Raw genomic sequence first — 23,238 nt, 5'->3', positions numbered from 1 at the left:
AGAGAGTGAGGCTGACGACCCTGAGCAGCTCTTCCTCGCGTCCAACACACACACAACTCCAAGCATTGCCAGTATTGGTTCTCTTTGAAAATGAGGGACAAACATCAATCCAAAAATTATTGTGTGAGTTCCAATGGCTTAGCCACAGAAATATTTAGTCATTTTGAAGAATACTTTTGAACTAGTTTGGAGAATGTTCTAAATCTTATTTGTTGTTATTATTGTTTTTTAGGTAAACACTTATTACTCAACATTTCCAGTTCCATTCGCTTTGCCCATAGAATCATGGCTTGTGATTAATACTAGTACCGAGGGGGTTTGGAATTTCTTTTCAGAAATAGCTCTCGGGATAAAGAAAGAGGATGAAGGTAGGTCATTGCCAACAAATGGAGTGAGTGGTGTCTGATGGATGGGTTGTCTGATTGAAATCTGTGTTGGTTTGAGATCCATAACTAGGGTAAGGCAAAGAGGGCTTTTTCTCTGGGGATCAACATCTATCGGAGTATGCTTGGGAAGCAACAGCATGCAGTGAAGTATTTGCTGGCTCTGCAATGGGAAGATCTGAGTTTGAATCCAATCTTTGATGCTCATCACTTATGCAACCTTAATTCTTCACTTCCCAGAACTTTGGTTTCCTTAAATGTAAAAAGAGGGCTAAACTAGAAGATCTCTGAGATTCCTAATAGTTTTAGATTTATGATCATAATCCTCCCTGCAATCACTTCTCCCCCTCATCCATGACTGAGATGCTCCTGCTTTCATCAACAAATCCTGAAAAGGTTAGGGTTGCATCACCCCCTCTCCCATATTACCCAGCACTTATAAGATCCTTAGTCATACTTGGCCCATGTGAATAAAATTTCCAGCTATGTTCCATGTTGGTTTTCATGAAAACCTACAAGAAAGGAAGCCTACTAGGTGTCTGCCGATAGTGGGTTTTTTGGGATCTAATTGTGATATCCAGTTTTGCCTGAAATATAAAGATATGGAAAGTGGGATATAATGGTTCTTTTGCTTTAATGGTTAAGATAATCACCTCATTTCTTCCCTTCATTTTGAGCAGAGGACAAACTTTATGCTTATTTAATAGCAAAATAAGGTTTTCCCAAAGGAATGCCTTTATTTGTTAATAATATTAACAAATAGCAACAAGGGAAAGAAATTAAACTGTTGTTGCTATGGCTCAGTTGTAGGCTATTGAGAGTCAAAGGAGTATTGGGAAACCTAAATCTTACTAAATGAAAACTGTAAAAAAAAAAAAAAGTACCACCTGATTTTAAGTCAAAAGGTATTTATTAAATATAAAAAAAAATGATGTAGCATCTGATTTCAAGTCAAAAAGTATTTATTAAGTGGATTCTCTGTTCCAGGAGCTCTGTTAAATTTTAGGAATAAAAATACAAGCTAAAATTCAGCCCTGGCCTTACAGGAAAAATATGAAGAAATCTGGAGGGTCAGGAGTGGAAGAGTGAAAAACTGAGTATAAAAGCCTGAGCATTTCTTCAAAATAAGAACCAGTAGTCAGGGAGACAGAGATGAAGGGATTTTCTAGGGTGAATAAGGAGAGAAATCTGATGAATCAAGAGTAGAGGAGGGAAAGTGAAAGCCTGCTTGAGTGCTTCCTCAAAATGAACATCTGAGATGAGGAAAACCATCAAAATCAGGCCAAATAGACCCAGATTCCTCACTAAAGCAACTGAGGACATTCAGCTATAGAATTATGTTTCTCAACATCTGTCACAATCTCTAATGTATGTAAAGTGAAAAAGTGTAATACACATGAGAGAAACAGACAAAGATGTAATCTTACATTTACATTTTAATTTAATTTTTTAAAAAATTAAAATGGACCAATGGATACCTAGGATATTCAATTTCTGCCCCTGACTTTGCCACTATTCACCTGGTGAATAAAAAAGTATGATGACATTTTGAGACAAGGCCCATGTGGGTACTCAAAGTGTGATCATTTTTATTTTTATTTACTTGACCCTGGGTGACCATTTTTAGTCTTTGTATAGCTTCCAGCAATGCTGTGTACCATTGAACAGGGAAAATATAAAGAGCAGCAAGAAGAGAAGGCCTGATTAGGGAATCTGCTTTGAGTGAATATACTAGAACTACAATGGGAGTAGAAGCAGTGGTGGTTGTTGATTGAAAATAATGGTGGGGGTAAGTGGTGAGAATGTTGTCATGATTGGGGAAAAGGTGGTGACTGGTGAAAATTGGAGGGATAATGGTGGCTGTTAGTAATAAAGGTGGTGACTACTGATGATGATAATGATGATGGTGATAGATTGATAATGATGATTTTGATTGGTGATAATGAGGTGGTGACTGGTGAAAATGATAGTGATAATGGTGAAGACAATTGCTGATAATAGAAGTGATAGTACTAACCACAGATATAGCTGTGGTGATCATCTAGACCCAGTATTTAATCATTCTAGTAAACTTCTGGTGAGAAATCTCTTTCTTGCCCAGTTATTTTCTATCTCCCGAGAGAAAGCAATCTCCTTGAGAGCAATAAATATTTAATTTGAATTTTTGCATCTCTACCACCTAGCACCACACCTGGTATTTAGTAGACACTTAATAAAATATTTGTTGATTGATTAGCAGCTGGCCAGAGAACTTCCTAAGGCACTGAGAGTTTAAGTGATTAACCCAGATTTACATGACCAGTCAGTAATGGTTTAAATCCAGCACCTTAACCCAGGGCTTCTTGACTAGGTCAGTTGATCATTCCATTTTACCATTTCTCTCCCTCCTTTTCCTTCTCCTCCTCCTTATCTAGTCCTTATCTAATCCATAGTTTCAGAATTGTGAGGAATTCCAGTCCTGGAAACTCCTTGCAGTGGTGGAAACTCCTTGCAGTGGTACAGATTGGCAATAATTGGTAAATTACAGCCTTCTTTAGAAGCTGGCCAAAGTACCAGAGAGTTACCAGATTTTACATGGTCAGCCTGCTAGTCTTTTTGGCTCTAGAACTAGATCTCTATCCACTGTGGCACATCAGTTTTATAATTATTAGATATGCAAATTAAATCCATTGGGGGTTTTTTTGTCATAATAATTACAATCATAATACTACTGGTTGATTTTCATTGAGTGCTTCAAAATTTATAAAACCCTTTATTATCCTTGTTGTACCTCACAAAAGTTACAAGCGTTTTAAACTTCATTATACAGATGAGCAAACAGAGGGACAGAGTTATTGCCCATGGTTGTTTAATAAGGAAGGATCATCATAGGCAGGATTTGATATACGGTGATTCCTGCTCCAAGTTCATTTTGAACCTGTATATTGTTTATTGTTATTTCTTTGTTATTAACATACAGCCCAGTGTGAAGTCACTGAAACTTCCTGGAAAAGTTTTGATGGTATAGAGTTCAATTGTTTGCATCCTCATGATCAAGAGCTTGTTGTAGCTGAAGATTGCCACATAGCCCCCAAATTTGTGGTTCTCACAAAGAAAGAATTTGCTAATTCCCCAAGAAAGGTTTCCCTGTTTTTGGGGAAAAGGTAAGTCTGCTCCATTCACATTGAATTAAAGACAATTTGAGCTGCCTGGGCATGTCTTTCTATACAATGACCCAGTAATCTGCCACTAACTCATCTATTCAAATGTACCTTGGATATAGGGTATCAAAAAGAAGCTATATCATAAGAAAAGGATCTGGGAGAGTTCAAAAGGCAACGGAGTTGGTAATGAGCCTAAAATTCATACAAGGATTAGTTGAAGAAACTAGAGATGGAGTCTGAGAACTAGGATTCAAATCTCATCTCAGATCTACCTCGTCTGTGTGATTTTTGTCAAGTCATTTCATTTCCTAGAGGTCAATGGATATACTGCACTAGATGGCTTCCAACATCTCTTTGAGCTCTAGTTCTATGACCTATATAGTTAGCCAGAAAAATGGGGGCTCATATAGGACATGATAGCAAACTCTAAGAACTTAAAGTGCTATCATATAGGACAATGTCATACTCAAATAGAAAGATCCCTGTTAGCCATATATTGACTTAGAAAACCACAAATTAACATAATAATAATTATAATAGCTAACATTTATAAAGTACTTATTTTGTGGCAGTCACTGTATTATATACACCCTTTACAATTATCTTGTTGGAAGATCACAACAATGTGTAAATTAAATCCATTGTGTTTTATTACAAACATAAAAATCATACTAATACTAGCTGATTTTCATGGAGCACTTTAAAGTTTGTAAAATCCTTTATATACATCGTCTTATTTAAACCTCACAAAAATTAGAAGTATTTATGTTATTATTCCATTTTACAGATGAGGAAACTGAGGCAAAAAGAGGCTCCCTGACTTGCCCAGGATCACACAGCTTATGAGACCACATTTGAGCTCTGTTCTCCCTGACTCCAGGCACAGAGCTATTCATTGTGCTCCATTATCTATGTTATATTATAGTGTTAATTATTTTGTTAAATGTTACACAATTACATTTTACTCTGGCATCTGTTATAATAGGGAGGGTGTGAATTATAATGTGAAGTAGAAGGATTCAGTTGTTTCTCCTTGGTCCCATGGGTGGAAGTCTGTGGAAAGAATGGGCAGAAACTGGCAGGAAGGCATACTTAGTCTTGGTGGATTGACTAGATCTCTGACAATTAGAGCTAAACAAAGGTGGGAGTAGGGCTGCCTCTGGAGATGATGTACATTCACCAAGGTTTATCCAATATAATGTTGGAGAAGTGTTATTAGGTGAGAATTGAACTAAGGAACTAAACTGCAAGACCCCCCTTCAGATCTGAGACTCTGGGACTCAACCTGAAAGACATGAAAGGCATCCAATTTTGTTCTGTACTCTCTGAGGGCACTTCAGGAAGATTATGAAAGAAGACTGGTTTTCCTAAGAGTTCAGACTCTACAATTTAGATTCGTTGACTCCAAGGAGTTCACAAAAATGGGGCATTTTGGTTTGTTTACCATGTACTTGGACATATTTAACATTTTCAGAATCACATATTATTTGATATTGTACTTCAAATGTTAGAGCTGGAAAAGAAATGGAAGGAGTTAGAATAAGCAATGAGGGAACAAAATTATCACTCTAAGCAGATGATATGATGGTATACTCAGAGAATCAATTAAAAAACTAATGGAAATAATTAACAATTTTAACAAAGTTGCAGGATACAAAATCACAACTTGTTGAAATCTTTAAAGTTGTCTCATTTTCTTTTAAAGGAGAATAGCCATCTATCCATCTTCATCATCAAATCTCTATGTAATTTTGGATGGCAGCCCACTATTATTAAATGAAGCTGTATATGAGGAGAAAGAAGGTACATTGCGAAACGATTTATTTATAAGGGGCAACACTCTCTTAGCTTCAATTTTTAAAACCCTCCCACAAATTTTAACTCTCAAAAATGTGCATTAGGTTAGTTTCATTTTATTACTGTTTATTTAAAATTCTCAATCACAGAGTTAACAGCATGGGCCAAAGGTTCTTCACAGGCTTATCTTTAAAGACATTACTGCTTTGCACTAATATTTAACACAGGCATCTAGGTAACACAGTGGATATAGCACATTGTGTCTGGTGTTAGGAAGACTTGAACTCTATAGTTATGACAACCTTTGCTTCCCTCAATTTCTTCATCAGTAAAATAGAGAAATTAATGACTTTTCCCTCCCAGGGTTCTTGTGAGGAACAAATAAATGAGAATTTTGTAAAGTGCCTAATATAATTCCTGGCACACAGGAAATAATTAGTAAGTGTGTGTTTTCTTCCTTCTTCTGTTTCTTCTTCTAGCTGCTTTTGGCAAATTAGACCTCTAACTGCTGAAAACTTTCACTTGAACTATAAGAATTCTTTAGACTTTATAAATGATTTTCCCCCTGACTTTTTTAATTTAAAAAGTTTGCTTCTGAAGGAGAAAGAATAGGGGCATTCTAGTATTTCGTTGGCATTTTGGTTAGAATGAGTCATCTTGTCCAGATCAATGTCAGACCTAGCTTATTTCTGAGCATTAGTCATAACATGTATATAATCTTCTGAGAGAGTTGAATGCTCAGTATGAATTGAAAATGATGGTAATTGGTTTAGTTAGTCCAACCATGGTTTTTTATGTTAGTCACCTCAGATAGTGGCAGGCCAGTCTTAGGACGATTTCCCCCTCTTTTTTAATACAAGCAAAAGGTTAAATCTGGGAAATGGACAAAGGAAGACCCCCGCTTTAAACTTCAAAAGACATTTATTAGATATCAGTACAGGGCACTATGCTGGCCTTTCATGAGACAAAGATAATGATGAATAATCCTTGCTCTCTAGGAAAAAGTCCACATTCTATTGGGGATATATGATAGATATTCAAATGGACAAAAAAGAGAATGCAATGAATGCATGAAGTGATACAAAATTAACTGGAGATATTGGGAAATCTTTCATGTAAGAAGTGACACCTGAGTTAGGCTTTGGAAAAAAGTTAGGGATTTTTTTTTGGTAAATATCATTGTAAGAAATTTAATAATAGCTTTAATATTTTTCCTATACATGCAAAGATAGTTTTCAACATTCACCTTTGCAAAACCTTGTGTTCCAAATTTTTCTCCCTCTCTCATTACCTTCCCCAATCCAATATAGGTTAAATCTATGCAATTCTTTTAAACATATTTCCATATTTGTCATGCCACACAAGAAAAATCAGATCAAGTGGGGAAAAAAACCAAGCAACAACAACAAAAAGGTGAAAATACCATGCCTTGATCTATATTCAGTCTCCATAGTTCTTTCTGGATGTGGATGGCTCTTTCCATCATATGTCTATTAGAATTGCCTTGAATCACCTCATTGTTGAAAAGAGTCAACTCACAGTTGATCATCACATAATTTTATTGTTGCTATCTACAATGTTCTCTTGATTCTATTCACTTCACTTAGCATCAGTTCATGTAAGTCTTTCCAGACTTTTCTGAAATTAGCCTGCTTATTATTTCTTATAGAACATAATATTTCATTAAATTTATATGCCAAATTAGAAGAACAAAGGATAGTTTACCTCTCGGATTTGTGGAGGAGGAAAAAAGAATTTGTGTCCAAAGAACTGGAGTTCATTATTGAACACAAAATAGATAATTTTGATTAAGTCAAAAAGTTTTTGGACAAACAAAACTAATGCAAACAAGATTAGAAAGGAAGTAATAGGCTGGGAAAACATTTTTAATTCAAAGGTTCTGACAAAGGCTTCATTTCTAAAATATATAGAAAATTGACTCAAATTTATGAGGATTTCAGCCATTCTCCAAATGATAAATGATCAAAGGATATGAACAGACAATTTTCAAATTGAAACCATTTCTAGTCATATGAAAAGGTGCTCTAAATCACTCTTGATCAGAGAAATGCATATTAAGACAACTCTGAGCTATCACTACACACCTCTCAGATTGGGTGAGATGACAGAAAAAGATAATGTTGAATGTTGGAGGGGATTTGGGAAAACTGGGACACATACATTGTTGATGTTGTGAGCTGATTCAACCATTTTGGAGAGCAATTTGGAATTATGCCCAAAGGACTATCAAAATGTGAATACCCTTTGATCCAGCAGTGTTTCTACTGGGCTTATATCCCAAAGATATCTTTTAAAGGAGGGAAAGGGACCCTCATGTGCAAAGATGTTTGTGACAGTCCTTACTGTAGTGGCAAGAAACTAGAAACTGAGTGAATGCACATCAGTTGGAGAATGGCTGAATAAGTTATAGTATATAAATGTTATGGAATATTATTGTTCTATAAGAAAAGATCAGCAGGAGGATTTCAGAGAGGCCTGGAGGGACTTACATGAACCGATGCTGAGTGAAATGAGCAGAACCAAGAGATCATTGTACATGACAAAAACAACATTATATGATGATCAATTCTGATGAACATGGCTCTTTTCAACAATGAAATGATTCAGGCCACTTCCAATGATCTTGTGATGAAGAGAGACATTTACACCCAGAAAGAGGACTGAAGGAGCTAAGTGTGGATCACAACATAGCATTTTCACCTTTTTTTGTTGTTGTTTGCTTGCATTTCATTTTCTTTCTCATTTTTTTCCTTTTTGATCTGATTTTTCTTGTGCAGCAAGATAAGTGTATAAATATATATGCATATATTGGATTTAATATATATTTTTACCATGTTTAACATATATTGGATTACTTGCCATCTGGGGAGGGGCTGGGAGAAAGGAGGGGGAAAATTGAAACACAAGGTTTTACAAAGGTTAATGCTGAAAAATTATCCATGCATATGTTTTGAAAATAAAAGGCTTTAATAAAAAAAAATTTCATTGCCATAACTTATTCAGCCATTCCCCAGCTCATGGGTATCCACTCAGTTTCCGGTTCCTTGCCACTACAAAAAGTGCTGCTACAAACACTTTTGCACATTTTGTTCTTTTCCCTTTTTTATAATCTCTTTGGAACCCAGACCCAGTAGAGATACTGCTAGATTAAAGGGCATAGTTTCAAATTGCTATCTAGAATGGTTAGATCATTTCCCAACTCCACCAACAATGTATTAATGATCCAATTTTCCTACATCCCCATCAACATTTATCATTATCTTTTTCTGTCATCTTAGCCAATCTAAGAAGTGTGAAGTGATACCTCAGAGTAGTCTTAATTTGCATTTCTCTAATCAAGAATGATTTAGAGCATTTTTTTCATATGGCTAGAAATAGTTTTAATTCCTTCATTCGAAAATTGTTCATATCCTTTGACCATTTATCATTTGGAGAATAGTTTGTATTCTTATAAATTTCAGTCAATTCTTCATATATTTTAGAAATGAGGCCTTTATCAGAAACACTAGGTGTGAACATTTTTCCCAGCTTTCCGCTTCCCCTGTAATTCTGGGTGCATTGGTTTTGTTTGGACAAAACTTTAAAAAAGTTTTTAAAATAATCAAAATTATCCATTTTGCATTTCATAATGTTCTCTAGTTCTTCTTTGGCCATAAATTCTTCAAAAGTTGGGTATTCTGAAAAGAACATACAAGGAGAGAGAAAATTCCAGATCTGAAAGACCACTTGTGTAAAAGTGAGAAATACACACATAGTAAAATGCCAACACTTGAGTATGTCAAATTATGACAGCATATCTAAATAATTTCTTCCTAAAACATGCCAAATTCCTCTTCAAAAAATTTTACTGGGAGATTTCCACATTAAAAGATAATAAAAATAGGAAGGAGGGGAAAAATCAAGAGTATAGATGACTATTTATAGTATATATATATATATATATATATGTTTATGCCTCAATAAATAAAATGCATTTAAAAGTCATATTATGAAAAGTAAAGCCCACTGACTGCTAACACTAATTTCCAAAGCAGCCACAAACTTAATGTTTTTCTTTTTTTTTTTTTTTAACAGACTACATAAATGTTTACCAACAAAATGGAAGCATTATTATATTAGCATCTGAATTTGGATTAGAAGAATTAGTTTACAATGGCAAAATACTTAAGGTAGGGGATATTTATTATACCACTGGAATCCTCTCTCCTGATGATGTAGATAGATTGATGCATTTTAATCTACTTATCTAACTCTCCTCTCTGTCTTGAAATCTGGTCGTCTATTGCTAGCTGCCAAAAATGACTGTTTTCTTCTGGACTTCTGGACTCAATAGGCTACTTACATTCAACATATTCCAGATGATTTATGATCTTTCCCAGATGTTCTTCCTCCAAATTTCCATCTTTCTGTGGTGGGGACAAGCACTCTTCCATTCACCCACTTTTCAGCCTCAGAGACATTTTGTACCCTTTCAGTTCCCTTTACTCCATATCAGTTGCCTCACCTTGTTAATTCAACCTGCCCATGTTTCCAACAGTCTCCTCTTGATTCAAGAAGGCCACAACCCTGTTCATACCTTCATCTGCTCTGGGATGGACTGTTCCAAATAGCCTCCTAATTCCAATTTCTGACTGCTTCAACCCATCCTTACAAAGGGAAGTTCAAAGTTTTTAGCCAAAATACAACTCTGACCGAATAACTGCCTTATTCATGCGTCTTTGGTGGCATTTAAAGCCTTTTGTAATCTGGTCAGTCTAAATTTTCAAATTTTTCACATTACTTCTTTTTTTGTATTTATATTCTAGCCACAATATCCTGTTTGCTGAAATCAGCATTGGGTATCCTGTCTCCACGATTTTGCACATTTCCCTCCATACTTATCCAGCACAGAGAACTGGGGCCCTAAGGTCTGATAACCATCTCAGTTCTCCATTCTTCACTTGCCTTCCTGGTTTGGCCTGAGTTTATCATTCTGGAGTTGCTTGCAACTTTATGGGAGAAAGTGGACTCCTGATTCTTCAATCCCACCACCCAAAGGAAAATTTTATTTGGGGTTCCAGTCTGTCCTTCACCATGAGGGTGGAGACAGGGAGAAAGTAAAAACAAGTCTCCAGAATACAAACTCAAATCAGATATGGAGCAGACTTTTTTTTAAATACTACACAGAAAGGAAACAGTAAGCAATGAAAAAATCACAGTATGATTAAAATTAGTTAAGAGGCTTTCCAAGCCTCCTTTGTTAGAGGCTTTGCAACAAGTCTGCTCATTAACTACCCAACATGAGTGTCATCTCCATGGGGCTCTTTTCTCTCCTTGGGGATGACCCTTCCTCCTGGCTATGTTTTCCATCAGACTACAAGCATTTATTAAGGATCCATCATGTGTCAGGCAGTGCATTAAATTCTGGAAATACAAAGAAAGACCCCCAGAATTCAAGATTGTTGGGCTCAAGGAGCTCAGTCTGATGGGGGAGACAATGTGCAAAGAGCTATGTACATAGATATCTATCTATATGGGTGAGGAAAAGAGATGCAAATAGATAGACACATATATACGAATACATATACATGAATTATACATTGTGTGTAAACACACGAACACCAAGTATACATGTGCTTGTATATATTATATTACAACCATAGCCCCAACCCCCAGGAAACTGGGTTTGAGAACTTAAAATGTCCCAGAATCCCCCAACCCCTTTTATACACCTTAAAAGACCCTTGTCTCCCTCCCTCCTGCATAACATTAGGAGCAGAAATCTCATGTAACACTTCTATCTCCCTGCCCCTGTCTATGATATATCCCCTTAACAAATAGTTGCAAACATGTCACATAAGGAAGCAGGCTAACCTGTTTGCTGATTTCTTTAGACCCTATAAAAGGCCCTATATCCTTTTGTTCGGGGCCTCGCGATTTGGATACTGATTCTGTGTGGCCAAAGTCGACTTTAGCAAATTCTCCAATTAAAAATTAATATTTCTCAATTCGTCTCTATATCTTGGCACAACATTTACACACACACACATTTTATATATGAGAAACGAAAGGTAACCCCAGAGAGAATTCAATGGGAGAGGGGGCAGTAGGAAGAGCCTCTTGCAAAAGGTGGAGTTTGATCTGAGTCTTGAAGGAAGCCAAAGAAGCCAGGTGGTAGAGGTAATGAGAAAGCCCATGGTGGGCGTGGGAGAAGGGAGTCAGAAGGAGGAGAGACATGGAGTTAGAAGATAGAGTGACCACTGTAACACCAGTTCTAGGAGCTGATTACCCATGGCTCAGTGATGGAGGAGAAGGAAGATGCTAGCTGCCTTTGGAAATGTTCAGGTCCCAGTATCAAAGGAAAGAGAAGGCAAACCCCTCCTAGAAACAGGCTGTTGAACTAGGAGGCCATTAACTCATTTGCCTGGGTCAGAAAAGAGCCCAACCCCTCAATGGTCTTCCAAAGCTCAGAGACTCATCCTGGCCCTTCCTGGCTAGCAGGAAGGAGAGCCTTTTGGGGTAAGGGTTGTCTTTTTTATAAGTCCCTGGCTCAGTAGCTCAGCAGCCAATGAAGGAGGCCCTGGGTTAGGAGAAGATACATCAAAATGCATGCCCAAAGGTATACTACACCTAGAATGTATTTCCCTTCTTCTCTGCCCCACAAAATCTTAGCTTCCTACTAGGCTCACCTCCAGGGCCCCATCCTATTGGAATCTTTTAATAATCCTAACAGTTGTTAATATTCTTTCCATCCTCTATGTATATGGCCCTTGCTTTCAAAGATAAGATTGAAGCTCTTCAGTAGAATATAATCTCCTTGGACCTGAATTCAAATCTGACCTCAAACACTTAACACTTCCTCTATGTGTGACCCTGGGCAAGTCACTTAACCCCAATTGCCTTAAAAAAAAAAAAAAGAATATAATCTCCTTGAAAGCAGGATCTTTTTTTTTTTATTTGTCTTTTAGTGAAGTTCCTTACACATGGGAGGCTGCTAAATGCTGATTGAATTGAATAGAATATACATGAAATATGTTCTATCCTTAAAGGTTACCATCTCTTCTTGGATGAGAGGGAAGACCTGTGGAATTTGTGGAAAAGCAAATTGGGAGACTCACGATGAAATGGAAATGCCCAATCACAAGCAGGCTCGTGACTGCACGGCTTTTTTTCATGCATGGTTGTTGGTAAAAGAAAATTGTGACAAAGGTTAGTGGACTCTGAAATTAATTACACACCCAGGAGACTTACAACAAAGACTACTAACATGACATCGAATATTAATTTGAGTATTCAGGCAGATATCACCATGTTTCATATGTGCAATGACAGATCTTCATGTACTTAGAAAATGTCCTAATTTCCAGAGGTACTCAGACCATCTCAACACATCATAAAAGAATTTTTTAGCATTAAAAAAAGAAAAGAAAAAAAAAGAATATATTTTTGATGTGCAGAAAGAAAGAGCAATAGCTCTCATTTTTTCTAATTTTGTTTGAGGGACACCTCTGATCTAACCATTTCTCTAAAATCAGTGGGGTTTTGGAAACTCTTGGTTTGCTTTCTTTTTCTTTCCCCAAGATATCCATAGCTCTCAGCTATCAACCACTTCAATTACTACAGCTTTCCCTTCCCCCATATTCTTTTTCTATACACTTTGTACAATTCAATATCCAATTTTCTTTCCTTCCATTTTGATCTTGACACTGTATTGCTTTTATCTTTGTTTTGGCTTTTCTATGTATAGATCAAAGAAGCCCCTTAAAGCTTTCTTTTTATTTTCTGAATCCTCCCTATGTCTGGCATTTTGTCTCTTTAAGCTCATCTTACTAGTTCCTGTATCTTCTCTCAGCATCTCTTATCATGTACATCTCTCACCCAGTGTTCCCAGTTATGTGATTTTTATGTTGCTCCTGAAGTGATCATTAACCAGCATTGTTCAGGGATGAGGAAATTATACTTAGATTAAGCATTTAATATTGTTATTCAGTTTTTTCAGTCATGTATGACTCTTCATGATGGGTTTTCCTGGAAAAGGTCCTAGAGTAGTTTTCCATTTCCTTTCATTTACCTCATTCCTTTTCATTTTTCCTCTCTCTCTCTCTTTCTTTCTTTCTTTGCTGAAGCAATTGAGATTAAGTGACTTGCCTAAGGTCACACAGCTAGGAAGCATTAAGTGTCTAAGGTCACATTTGAACTTAGGTCTCCTTACTTCAGGGCCAGTGCTCTATCTACTGGATTATCTAGCTGCCCCTAATTACTTCATTTTCAAGAGAATTTCTGCTGATAATCTGCCAGTAGAAGGATTTTGACTTACTGATAATATCACAGGAGGTTCTTTATGAATTGCTATTATGTGTTTGAGACACCTTGATATTATAATTGGATTCCAGTCCACCAGTCACTAAATGAATCCAAAATCCAAAAATTTCAAGGTAATGTGGCAGATCACCCAATTAAATCTTTATGTAAAACATATATGAGAAAATGAATCCCCAAAGCAAACCAAGGAAATGGGAACTTGAATTAAGACAGACTTGGTCATTCATCAGTCACAGAAGCCTCAGTCTTCTTTCCTCAGAGAATGAGCTAAGTACTGCAAACACCCCTTAGACAAAAACATTCAAAATTATAAATTCTCAAAAAGTTAGCTCTGGGTTTTTAAAAGGAGAACAGGGATTCAGCTTCTAGTCACTGAAAAGAACTGCCATGATACAAACAAGTTCCAAGATGGCTCCTTGGTCACTTGACTTGCAAGGAAATTATAACCAGATAATATTGAATAAACTGTCTACAACAGAGAGAAAAATGCCTGATTGAGACCTGGCACTAAAAGATTTCTGGAAGAAATGAAATAGGCAAATGCAAGTCTCAGAAGAGTAATCTTCCAAGCCAGATAGCAAAGTGACTTCTCACAGGAGCTAAGATTTGAAGATGTCTGAAATAAGTAGTATACTGACAGAATTGATGAAACCTTATTCTTTGGATAATTAAAATTCTAGAAAAAATCTGTTTAGAAATTTGCCTTCCTTTTGTAGTCATGCCAACATTTCCCTTTTCCATTTTAACAAGGTTGTCATTTTTACTGTCAAATTTGATAAGATAAATTGTAGGTTGTCTTGAGTAATTTCTATCTTTTAAAGAATAGTATTTTTTAATAGGAGCTGGAAATTTAATTTGACTATAAGAAAAAAAAATATGGCTTTCTAATGATTGGCTATTGCTACTATTTGTTAGCAGTCTCCCTCCTGTATATCATGATCCCAAACCCAAACATTTAAATGCTGTTACTGAAATGGATCTATAAACATATAAAACATATTAGCATATAAAATATATAAAAATGACCCTCTTAACCAGACAGGAGATAGAAGTAATCACAAAAGATAAAATAAAGGATTTCAAAGGTATTGAAACTTAAAAGCTTTTGTACCAACAAAATCAATGCAACTAGGCTAAGAGAAGCTTTCAAATTGGGGGCAAAATATGGTATTAAATAATTCTGATAAGGATTTGCTTTTTAAGAATAAATGGAAACATACAAACACAAATTGATAAGACAAAGAATCATTTCTCAGTGGATAATTGGTCAAAAAATAGGAACATATCAAAAGAAGCAGTGCAAACTATTTCCAACAATGAGAGATTGCTATAAATCAAAACATCTCTGAAGTTTTACCTCACACTCATAAAAGTGAAAAAAGGGAACAATTAATATTGGAGGGGATATGAAATATACTGTTAGTGGAGTTAGGAACTATTCTAACCAATCTGAAAAACAATTTTTAATTATGCTATAAAATATGCTATAATATGCTATATGTAAAATATGTTATAAAACTGACTAAAAACTCATGTGACTTTAATTTGTCTATATAGAAAGAGAGCACCTACACCAAAAGATTGATAGTAGAACTTCTTATAGTAGCAAAGAACTAGAAACAGAATAACTGCTCTCTGATTAGGTAGGTGCTAAAGCTATTGTGGTACATACATGGTACATATTGTACCATAATGGAATAATGCTAATAATGAAATATTGCCATTTCATGAGAAATTATGCATATGAAGAATTCAGAAAAGCATCGAAAGACTAATATTAACTCATGCAGAATAAAGTAAGTAGAATCAGGAAAATAATGCACCTAGTGTGCATAAAGATACCAAATGAAAAAAGAAAATTGAATCTGTAATTATACTAACAATGCCTTTGGAAAAAAAGCATGGAATAATAAATATACTTAATACGTAAACAGACTTAATGTGTTGGTAGTTTGAATGAACTTCATTTTTTCTCTTTCTTTTTTATTCTTTCTTATACATGAGAATAATAATAATAATAATATGATGATGATGATGATGATAAGCACAATGGATAGAAGATAGGACTTGAAGTCAGGAAACTCTGAATTTAAATCTGGCCTCATATCCTTGCTAGCTATATATATGACTCTGGACAAACTTTTGTTTGCCTCAATTTTCTCAAACTATACAATGGAATAATAATAACATCTACTTCACAGGATTGCTGTGAGGGTTTAATGAGAGAATATTTACAAAAAGTGCTTAGCACTATTTCTGGCACCAAGAGGTGCAATACAAATGCTTATACCTTTCAATAATAATAATCATAACAATAATCTTAACAATAGCTAACCTAAGGCTTATGAAGAATTCTGGCTATATCATCTTAAGATGTATGGGGTGGAGGGATGCACATAGAAATAAGGTGATAAAACCTAAAAGTTATTGATAATTTTTTAAAAAGAAAATTAATTTCTGTCAATGTTCTCCTCAAAAAAATCATGATATGGAAGTGAATGGTCATGGGTTGGAGCACACATTTTGAAAGATTTTACCAATAGGAGAAGGTTTTGTGTCTAGGCTAGGATATGGCCTGTAAGTGTCATCTAAAAATAAGTTTACATCAGCACAAGCAGGATGACTACTGGATGATATAGACATAGAACATTTTTAAAGAGATTAATTTTCATTTTTATTATTTTTAAAATAAAGAGGAATCTGTGTTAAAGTATGGTCATCTATAAGACTTTAGGGCAGCTAGGTGTGCCTTGAATAGAGTGCCAGACCTGGAGTTGGGAAGACTCATCAACCTGAGTTCAAATCTGACTTCAGACTCTTGCTAGCTGTGTGACCGTGGGCAAGTCACTTGCCCTGTTTGCTTCGATTTTCTCATCTATAAAATGTGCCGGAGAAGGACATGGCAAACCACTTTAGTATTTTTGCCAAGACAACTCTAAATGGGGTCAGGAAGAGTCACACAGACTGTTAACAATTGAATGACAACAAATATTTGACTTCAGTGAATGTTATCATATTGTACAATCCACTGACTTAGTGTCTTCAAATCTTCTCTCCAAATTCCCTTTTAGGATGCAAAATACAAAGGAAGTATGAGTTCTTGGATCTTGTGATGAAAGGAGAAGAATCCACATGTTTCTCTACTGAACCAGTACTGAAATGTAGGAAAGGCTGCAGATCAGCCGAGACCACCAGGCTTAATGTTGGCTTTCATTGCTTCCCCAGAGGTATGTGTTTTCTTTAGCTCTTTTGAGGAGAGAGAAGTCTGGAATCAAATGAATGTTGGCATGAGTGGCACTGACCCAAAAGAGACTTTTCTATTCATGCAAAGTTGCTTTGAATCTCTAAGACTTTTTTCTTCCCCTGTAAGATGGAAAATTCACACTTATTTACCGTTCTTTAATTTTTTACAAAGTACTGTTCTCTCCTCCGAACAGCCTGGGCAATAGAAGGAAGAGTGGAGTCTGTTAGTACGGGTACCTTGGACAGAGAGCGTAAGTGGATAGTGAGGGACTAGCCCAGCAGCAGAGAGTAGGAAAATTCCAAAGCTAGAATGTAGACTCAGAACCCAAAACCAGGATTTTTTTTTTGGGGGGGGGGTTTCAGTACCATGTCTCCCTTTAGGTAATAAGGGTAATATTTGTATGATATACTTTTCAAAGTTGTTGGGATGGCTGAATAAAAGTGTGAAAGTGTTTTGTATCCATAAATACTATACTTATGCAAACTATTATCTTTATTGAACTGAAGGTTCTAATTTAACCAAATCCTGATATTCTAAAAGTTAAGGTTAAAGGATCATAGATTTGGAACCAGAAGAGTCTGGAGAAGTCATCTAGTCCAATCTCCTCACTTCACAGATGAGGCAATTGAATCTCAAAGTGGTTGATTTATCCAAGGCCATTCAAAGAGCAAATGGCAGAGGCAGAGCGGGGTCCCTGAACTCTAAATTAAGCATCCTTCCCATTGTATCATATTAACCTCTCCACTATAATGTGAGTCTTTTCAGGACTGGGATTATATATATTTTTTCATTTTTCTCTCCCCAGTATGAATAGATGTTTAATAAATGGCTGTGATAGTTGTTGGGGGATGAAAACCTTCATCTAGATATTTATATTCCAAAATGAAATAATGGCTTTAAATGTTCTTCTCTGGGTACAATCCTCAAAAATCAACAAGAAAGGCATTGCTAAATTAAGAGATAAGGGAATTTTCAAGAGGAACTGAGTGTCGTTCCTATGAAGTAAAGTGCGCGGTCTTTATGACAATTTATTTGAGATTCTCCAAAATCATTAAGTGTTCCTGGGATTGTAATGTGTGAGGTTTCTGCAAACCTGATGACCAGATGTGCAGAGATGGTTGTGGAACACTTTTCAATCCCAACAATCATCCAGAGATACCATTTACGTGTTATTATTAAATTTACCCCTTAAGACAGTCCTAGAGATATTGACAACTCAGAGAAATGCTAGTCCAGTTCTGTACTAAGCCATCAAACAGAAGGAAAAATAGTAACAATTAGAGCATAAGTACAATTAATCTAGCAGTTAGAGGATGCAATGGATAGAGTATTGGGCCTATCAGGAGGATTCATCTTTGTAAGTTCAAATCTAACCTCACACATTTATTAGCTATGAGAACCTGGGCAAGTCATTAACCCTATTTACTTCAATTTCCTTACTATAAAAGTAGTTGATGTAGGAAATGGCAAACCACTCTAGCCAGGAAAACCTTATATAGGGTTAAAGAGAACTGGATACAACTTAAAAACAATTAAATAGCAATAACAATTAATCCGAGTAAAGTTGGTTATTGAAGTGAAGATAAGAACTGGGAGGAAGAGTAGTTACTAATGGTAACTGAAGGAGAAGTTATCTCTCAAGAATGGTCAGGAGAGTGCAGTGTCTGGATCTTGTGGTGGAAGATGGGCCCCAGGGGAAGAACAGGACCATCATAAATGTCCAGGAAGATGTAAAGAAGAGGGGCATCCACCCCCACCCCAATATGGAAGTTTGAGGATGGGACTCTACCAGACAAAGGAAAGATCAGCGGGAGAGGGAAAGGACAATTGTATAAAGGAAACATATCCTATGGAGAACAAGATGTGATATGAGAATGGGAGCTGGGAAGAAAGGTTTTATAGAGATTAAAGCAAGAAAAACCAAAGCTGGTGTATAGTTCTATAACATAGCCTTATTCTTCAGACTAGAAATACATGCAGTTTCCTGAGATCCTTGTGGGAGGTTATCACACACTCTAAATGGCAAAAAGTATGAAATTCCATCCAGTAGTTCACCACTTTCTTCTTTTTCCACACTTGGGATTAAGAGATTTGTCCAGGGTCACACGGCTAGTAAATGTCAAATGTCTGAAGCCACATTTGAACTCAGGTCCTTCTGACTCCAGGATCAGCGCTCTGTCCACTGTACCACCTAGCTGCCCCTTGCTATTTCCTTCTTCAGCTCATTTTACAGATGAGGAAATTGAAGCAAACAAGATTAAGTGACTTTCTGGGAGTAATATATTGATTTAATTCGTTCAGTCCTCATATGGTATTATCATCATCCTTTGTCATCTTATTTGCCAGGTTTCAGACGTTCCTCAGATTTTCAAAAACCTTCCTAAAATATGACACCCCAAATAGAACACAATGGCCCCAATGTTCTACTTGTGCAGACTAATGAAGGTCAATTACCCTGTTATCTGCCTGTGTTTACTATAGTCATCTCACCTGAGCTCTACTTAGAAGCCTTGAGATACCAATGTAATTGATGCTGTTCTGTCTGTTGGAATCCCATAAATGGGATTTTGAGAGGACTTAAATTTTTCTGGATACTAACCCACAATTACCTCATTTTTCTCTTACAGATTTGTCAATGAGTCTGACACAATGGGTAAACACGAGAAACAAACAAGCCTTTACAGAGGACAAAGTGGAAGCCATAGATGCAGATATTAATTGCACATGTGTGAGAGATCATCCCCCACTGTGACGCTTTACAATTCATCTGACAGATGCCGTAACAACATCCTCAAAGAATGTCCTGACTATGAAGGGAATAGGAGAAGTTTGGGAAATGATTTTTAAAATATTCTTGAAAAATCATAAAAGTTAATGTATTTCTATAGAACCTAATACATTGTATATGGTCATTTTTATATGGTCACCTCCCTGATGTCATGGTCCTCTTTGGGAATAAAGGACAAAAACCCTTTGTTTGTGTTGCTAATTAAATATGCATTCATAAGCTCTTTTAGCATTTTTGTTCCTTGTACTTCAAAAGTATAATCCCATCCTTCTCTCATGAAATGATTCTGGTTGAAAGATGAGAGCATATAGAATCTGAGTTAGCTTTAATTATGCCTTGTACAAGACGGTTCCTATTTAGGTATAAAAAATGTTATAATCATGTGTTTTCTTTCATATTTACCAAAGAAAAAGATCATAGAATTCTTAAGGATGAGCGAATTAGTGTGCTTTTTATACCAATAACTCTGGAACAAATCTTAGAGTGTAATACAGTTGAATAGTTAGAGGGTGGGAGGGATTATGAGATCGGAGCTGCTGGAAAACTGTCTTGGAGTCAAGATCTGAGTGCAAATGCTTCCTCTAACATCTACATCCAATGTAATCATGGACAAGTCACTTCTCAATGTTATAACATTATAAAACTAAATTTATGTAAACTAGTGATCTGTATCAGCGAAATAAACTTCTCATTCCAAGAGTTCCTTACAAACAAGTAATTATAGTCTTGGACCAAAAAAATTAGTTAATGCAGTAAAAGCAAAATTGTAACAATGATCAGTTGTGAAAGATTGTTATCCTGATCAAGACAATGATCCAAGAAAATCCCAAAGGACACATGATGGAAAACACTCTCCATCTCCAGGCAGAGAACTGATGAACTCTGAGAACTGATTTAAGGAGACTTTTGTCACTTTCTCTCTGTCTCTTCATATATGTGAGTGTATATATGTATGCACATACATATGTATATAGACACATATAAACATGGCTATATAGGTATATGAGTATGTATATGTATACACACGTATACATGCACATGTGTATACATACATGAACATTCATATATAGAATATTTATAACACAAACATATATCAACATACTTTATGCAGTATTTATTGTGATGTAAAAACCAGATTTGGATTGCCAGTTAAAAAATACAAAATGAATTTCTGAATGCAGAAGGAATGGGCCAATGAGTTGGGCTGATTTTCTTTCCTTCTTCATGTGAGGGATTGTACTTTGAGAAACCTAGAGCATCATTCACTTTGCACCAAGGGAGTTTATTTGGAGTCTTTCTGAAGGGCAGTCCCAGATTTTTTTTCTTCTGACTGAAGATTTCATTGTGTTTTCTTGCAGATATTTTTTATCTACCAGCTTCTTTTTCATCATCCTTCTTTGGACTCTGACACAGAATCCACTTATTATTCTTTATCTGTCTTTATTCCCGCAACCAACTTAATGCCTCTTCTTTGTCTATCTCATAAACCCAGAATACTGAAGCTTCTTTCTGCTTCCTGTCTCTCTCTCTCTTTCTTTTTTTAAACAATCAACTTATAAAAAAGCAATTCTAGTACAATGTTAAATAATAGTGGTGATAATGGGTATCTTGGTTTCACACCTGATCGTACAAGGAATGTGTCCATATGATGGTGTCATGAGTTTGTTTCTTTTTTTAATTTCTATTTAGTTGCAGTATAGTCATTCTATTTGTAGAAAAACCCACATAACTGGCCAACTTTCCTTATAGTATAATAGACTTCAGCTGAGATCTCCAAGGATTAATTGGTTAGCGTGAAAAAAAATTTCTGGCTCAATTTTATGATAACTATTACGCTAGTTATAAGTTCTAGGGTAATTCCTTTTTGTGTTTGTTGATTGGTTTACAACTTGTACTGATGTAGTTTTTCCCTTTCTGCACCTTTGATATGCAAATATCCTTCCTCTCTATACATTTTTGCCATTTACTGTTGAAATTTCTGGCTCAATTTTATGATAACTATTACGCTAGTTATAAGTTCTAAGGTAATTCCTTTTTGTGTTTGTTGATTGGTTTACAACTTGTACTGATGTAGTTTTTCCCTTTCTGCACCTTTTGCCATTTATAAAATCCAATTGTATCTCTTGAAATTTTTTATTAAACTAGCGACTATATGGGACAGCTAGTTAGTGCAGTGGATAGAGCTACCCCACCTGAAGTCAGGACTTTTCTTGATCTCAAATCTAGCCTCAGACACTTACTAGATGTGGTACCCTGGGAAAGCCACTCTGTCTCACTTTCCTCATTTGTAAAATGAACCGGAGAAGGAAATAGCGAACCACTGTAGTATTTTTGCCAAAAAAGCCTAAATAGGGTTACAAAGAATTGAACACAAAGATGAATGAACAAAAGAGACTATATAAATCTTATTTAAAATTTTACTTGGTGCTCAGTGGTCATTTAGAAACTCTGAGTCGATCCTCCAACTATATAATAAATACAGTTACAAAATCTTTCTGTGTGCTTATAAGTATGATCGGCAGCAGTACCTATGAATCAGTCCTTGGGTATTCGGACGTCAAATGGGCAGACCACAAAAAAACAGTTATCAATAAGTTGGAAAGAGTCTTTCAGTTCAGAAGTCTGTCAGCACACACTAGGTAAAATTTCCCTGGGGAAGCTTTGAAGTGGAAAAACTTGACTAAAGGATAAATCTTCTAGTTCTAGAAAACCGTAGTGAGCTAGAAAATCATGTTCTGTGTACTTGTGTGTGGTGTTATATCTGTCTCTTGCACCTGAATAGTTCATTAGACAAAGTGTTGAATTCTAGAGTGCTCAGGCTGACTGCTTACTGATTTCCTGTTGACTAAGTTGTGGGAGTTAAAAGAATGGAGAAACTCGGCTGTTTTAGCAAGTGTTATTTTTCAAACTCTATGCCCTTTCTCCTCATTTCCCTTCAGGCGAGTGAGCAAGAAACTGGTCGGTTTGGCGTTTACTATTACTGTACTACTATCTGGTTTACCATCCCTATGGCCCTGGTCTAGTTCAAAACAAAACAAAACAAAACAAAACAAAACAAAACACAAAACAAAAACCCTGACATAAAGCTCTTATTTGAGAGGTCAGCGTTCAATCTCCTGGGTTTGATTTGGTGACAAGAACCCAAATCTGACATGAGCTTCAATATTTATGGGGAGGGGAGAGGGAAGGAGGAAAGACGAGAAGATCACACATTTTTCTTTCTAATTTCCTTGAGTTCCCCAACTCCTCACCCCATCTCGGGGTATTCTTTCATTGACATCTTGATAATCCATAAATTAAATGATGCCCCATAATATTTAAAATACGTGGGATCGTGGGTCATCGTTACGATTAGCAGATGGTAATGACAACCTCCGTCGTTGCTCGGCCCCATCGGTTCCTTCTAGATCGTATGATATTTTCTCGAGTAAGACACAGATGTGGGTATATCATTTCCTTCTCCGGATTTTACAGATGTGAAACAGAGGAAAATGGGGTTAAAGCGACGAAATTTGCCTGGAGTCACACACACACACACACACACCTAGAAACGAGTCTAAA

General features: G+C 36.1%; 1 protein-coding gene across 1 annotated transcript in view; it reads left to right on the top strand.

Annotated features, from left to right (window-relative positions):
* The window catches only part of LOC127563475 (vitellogenin-1-like), a 28,582-nt gene extending 8,686 nt beyond the window's left edge, over nt 1-19,896 (top strand). The window contains exons 5-11 of the mRNA XM_051999987.1: nt 233-368; nt 3,343-3,526; nt 5,232-5,329; nt 9,419-9,513; nt 12,373-12,532; nt 16,717-16,872; nt 19,517-19,896. Coding sequence (XP_051855947.1) covers nt 233-368; nt 3,343-3,526; nt 5,232-5,329; nt 9,419-9,513; nt 12,373-12,532; nt 16,717-16,872; nt 19,517-19,641 — 954 coding nt within the window. The 3' untranslated portion in view covers nt 19,642-19,896. The remainder of the gene's footprint in view (nt 1-232; nt 369-3,342; nt 3,527-5,231; nt 5,330-9,418; nt 9,514-12,372; nt 12,533-16,716; nt 16,873-19,516) is intronic.
* Nucleotides 19,897-23,238: the final 3,342 nt, after the last annotated feature.

The sequence above is a fragment of the Antechinus flavipes genome, chromosome 4, assembly GCF_016432865.1.
Source record: "Antechinus flavipes isolate AdamAnt ecotype Samford, QLD, Australia chromosome 4, AdamAnt_v2, whole genome shotgun sequence".
Lineage (NCBI taxonomy): Eukaryota > Metazoa > Chordata > Mammalia > Dasyuromorphia > Dasyuridae > Antechinus > Antechinus flavipes.
The sequence above is the reverse complement of the archived record's forward strand: the minus strand, read 5'-3'. Positions and strand labels throughout refer to the sequence as shown.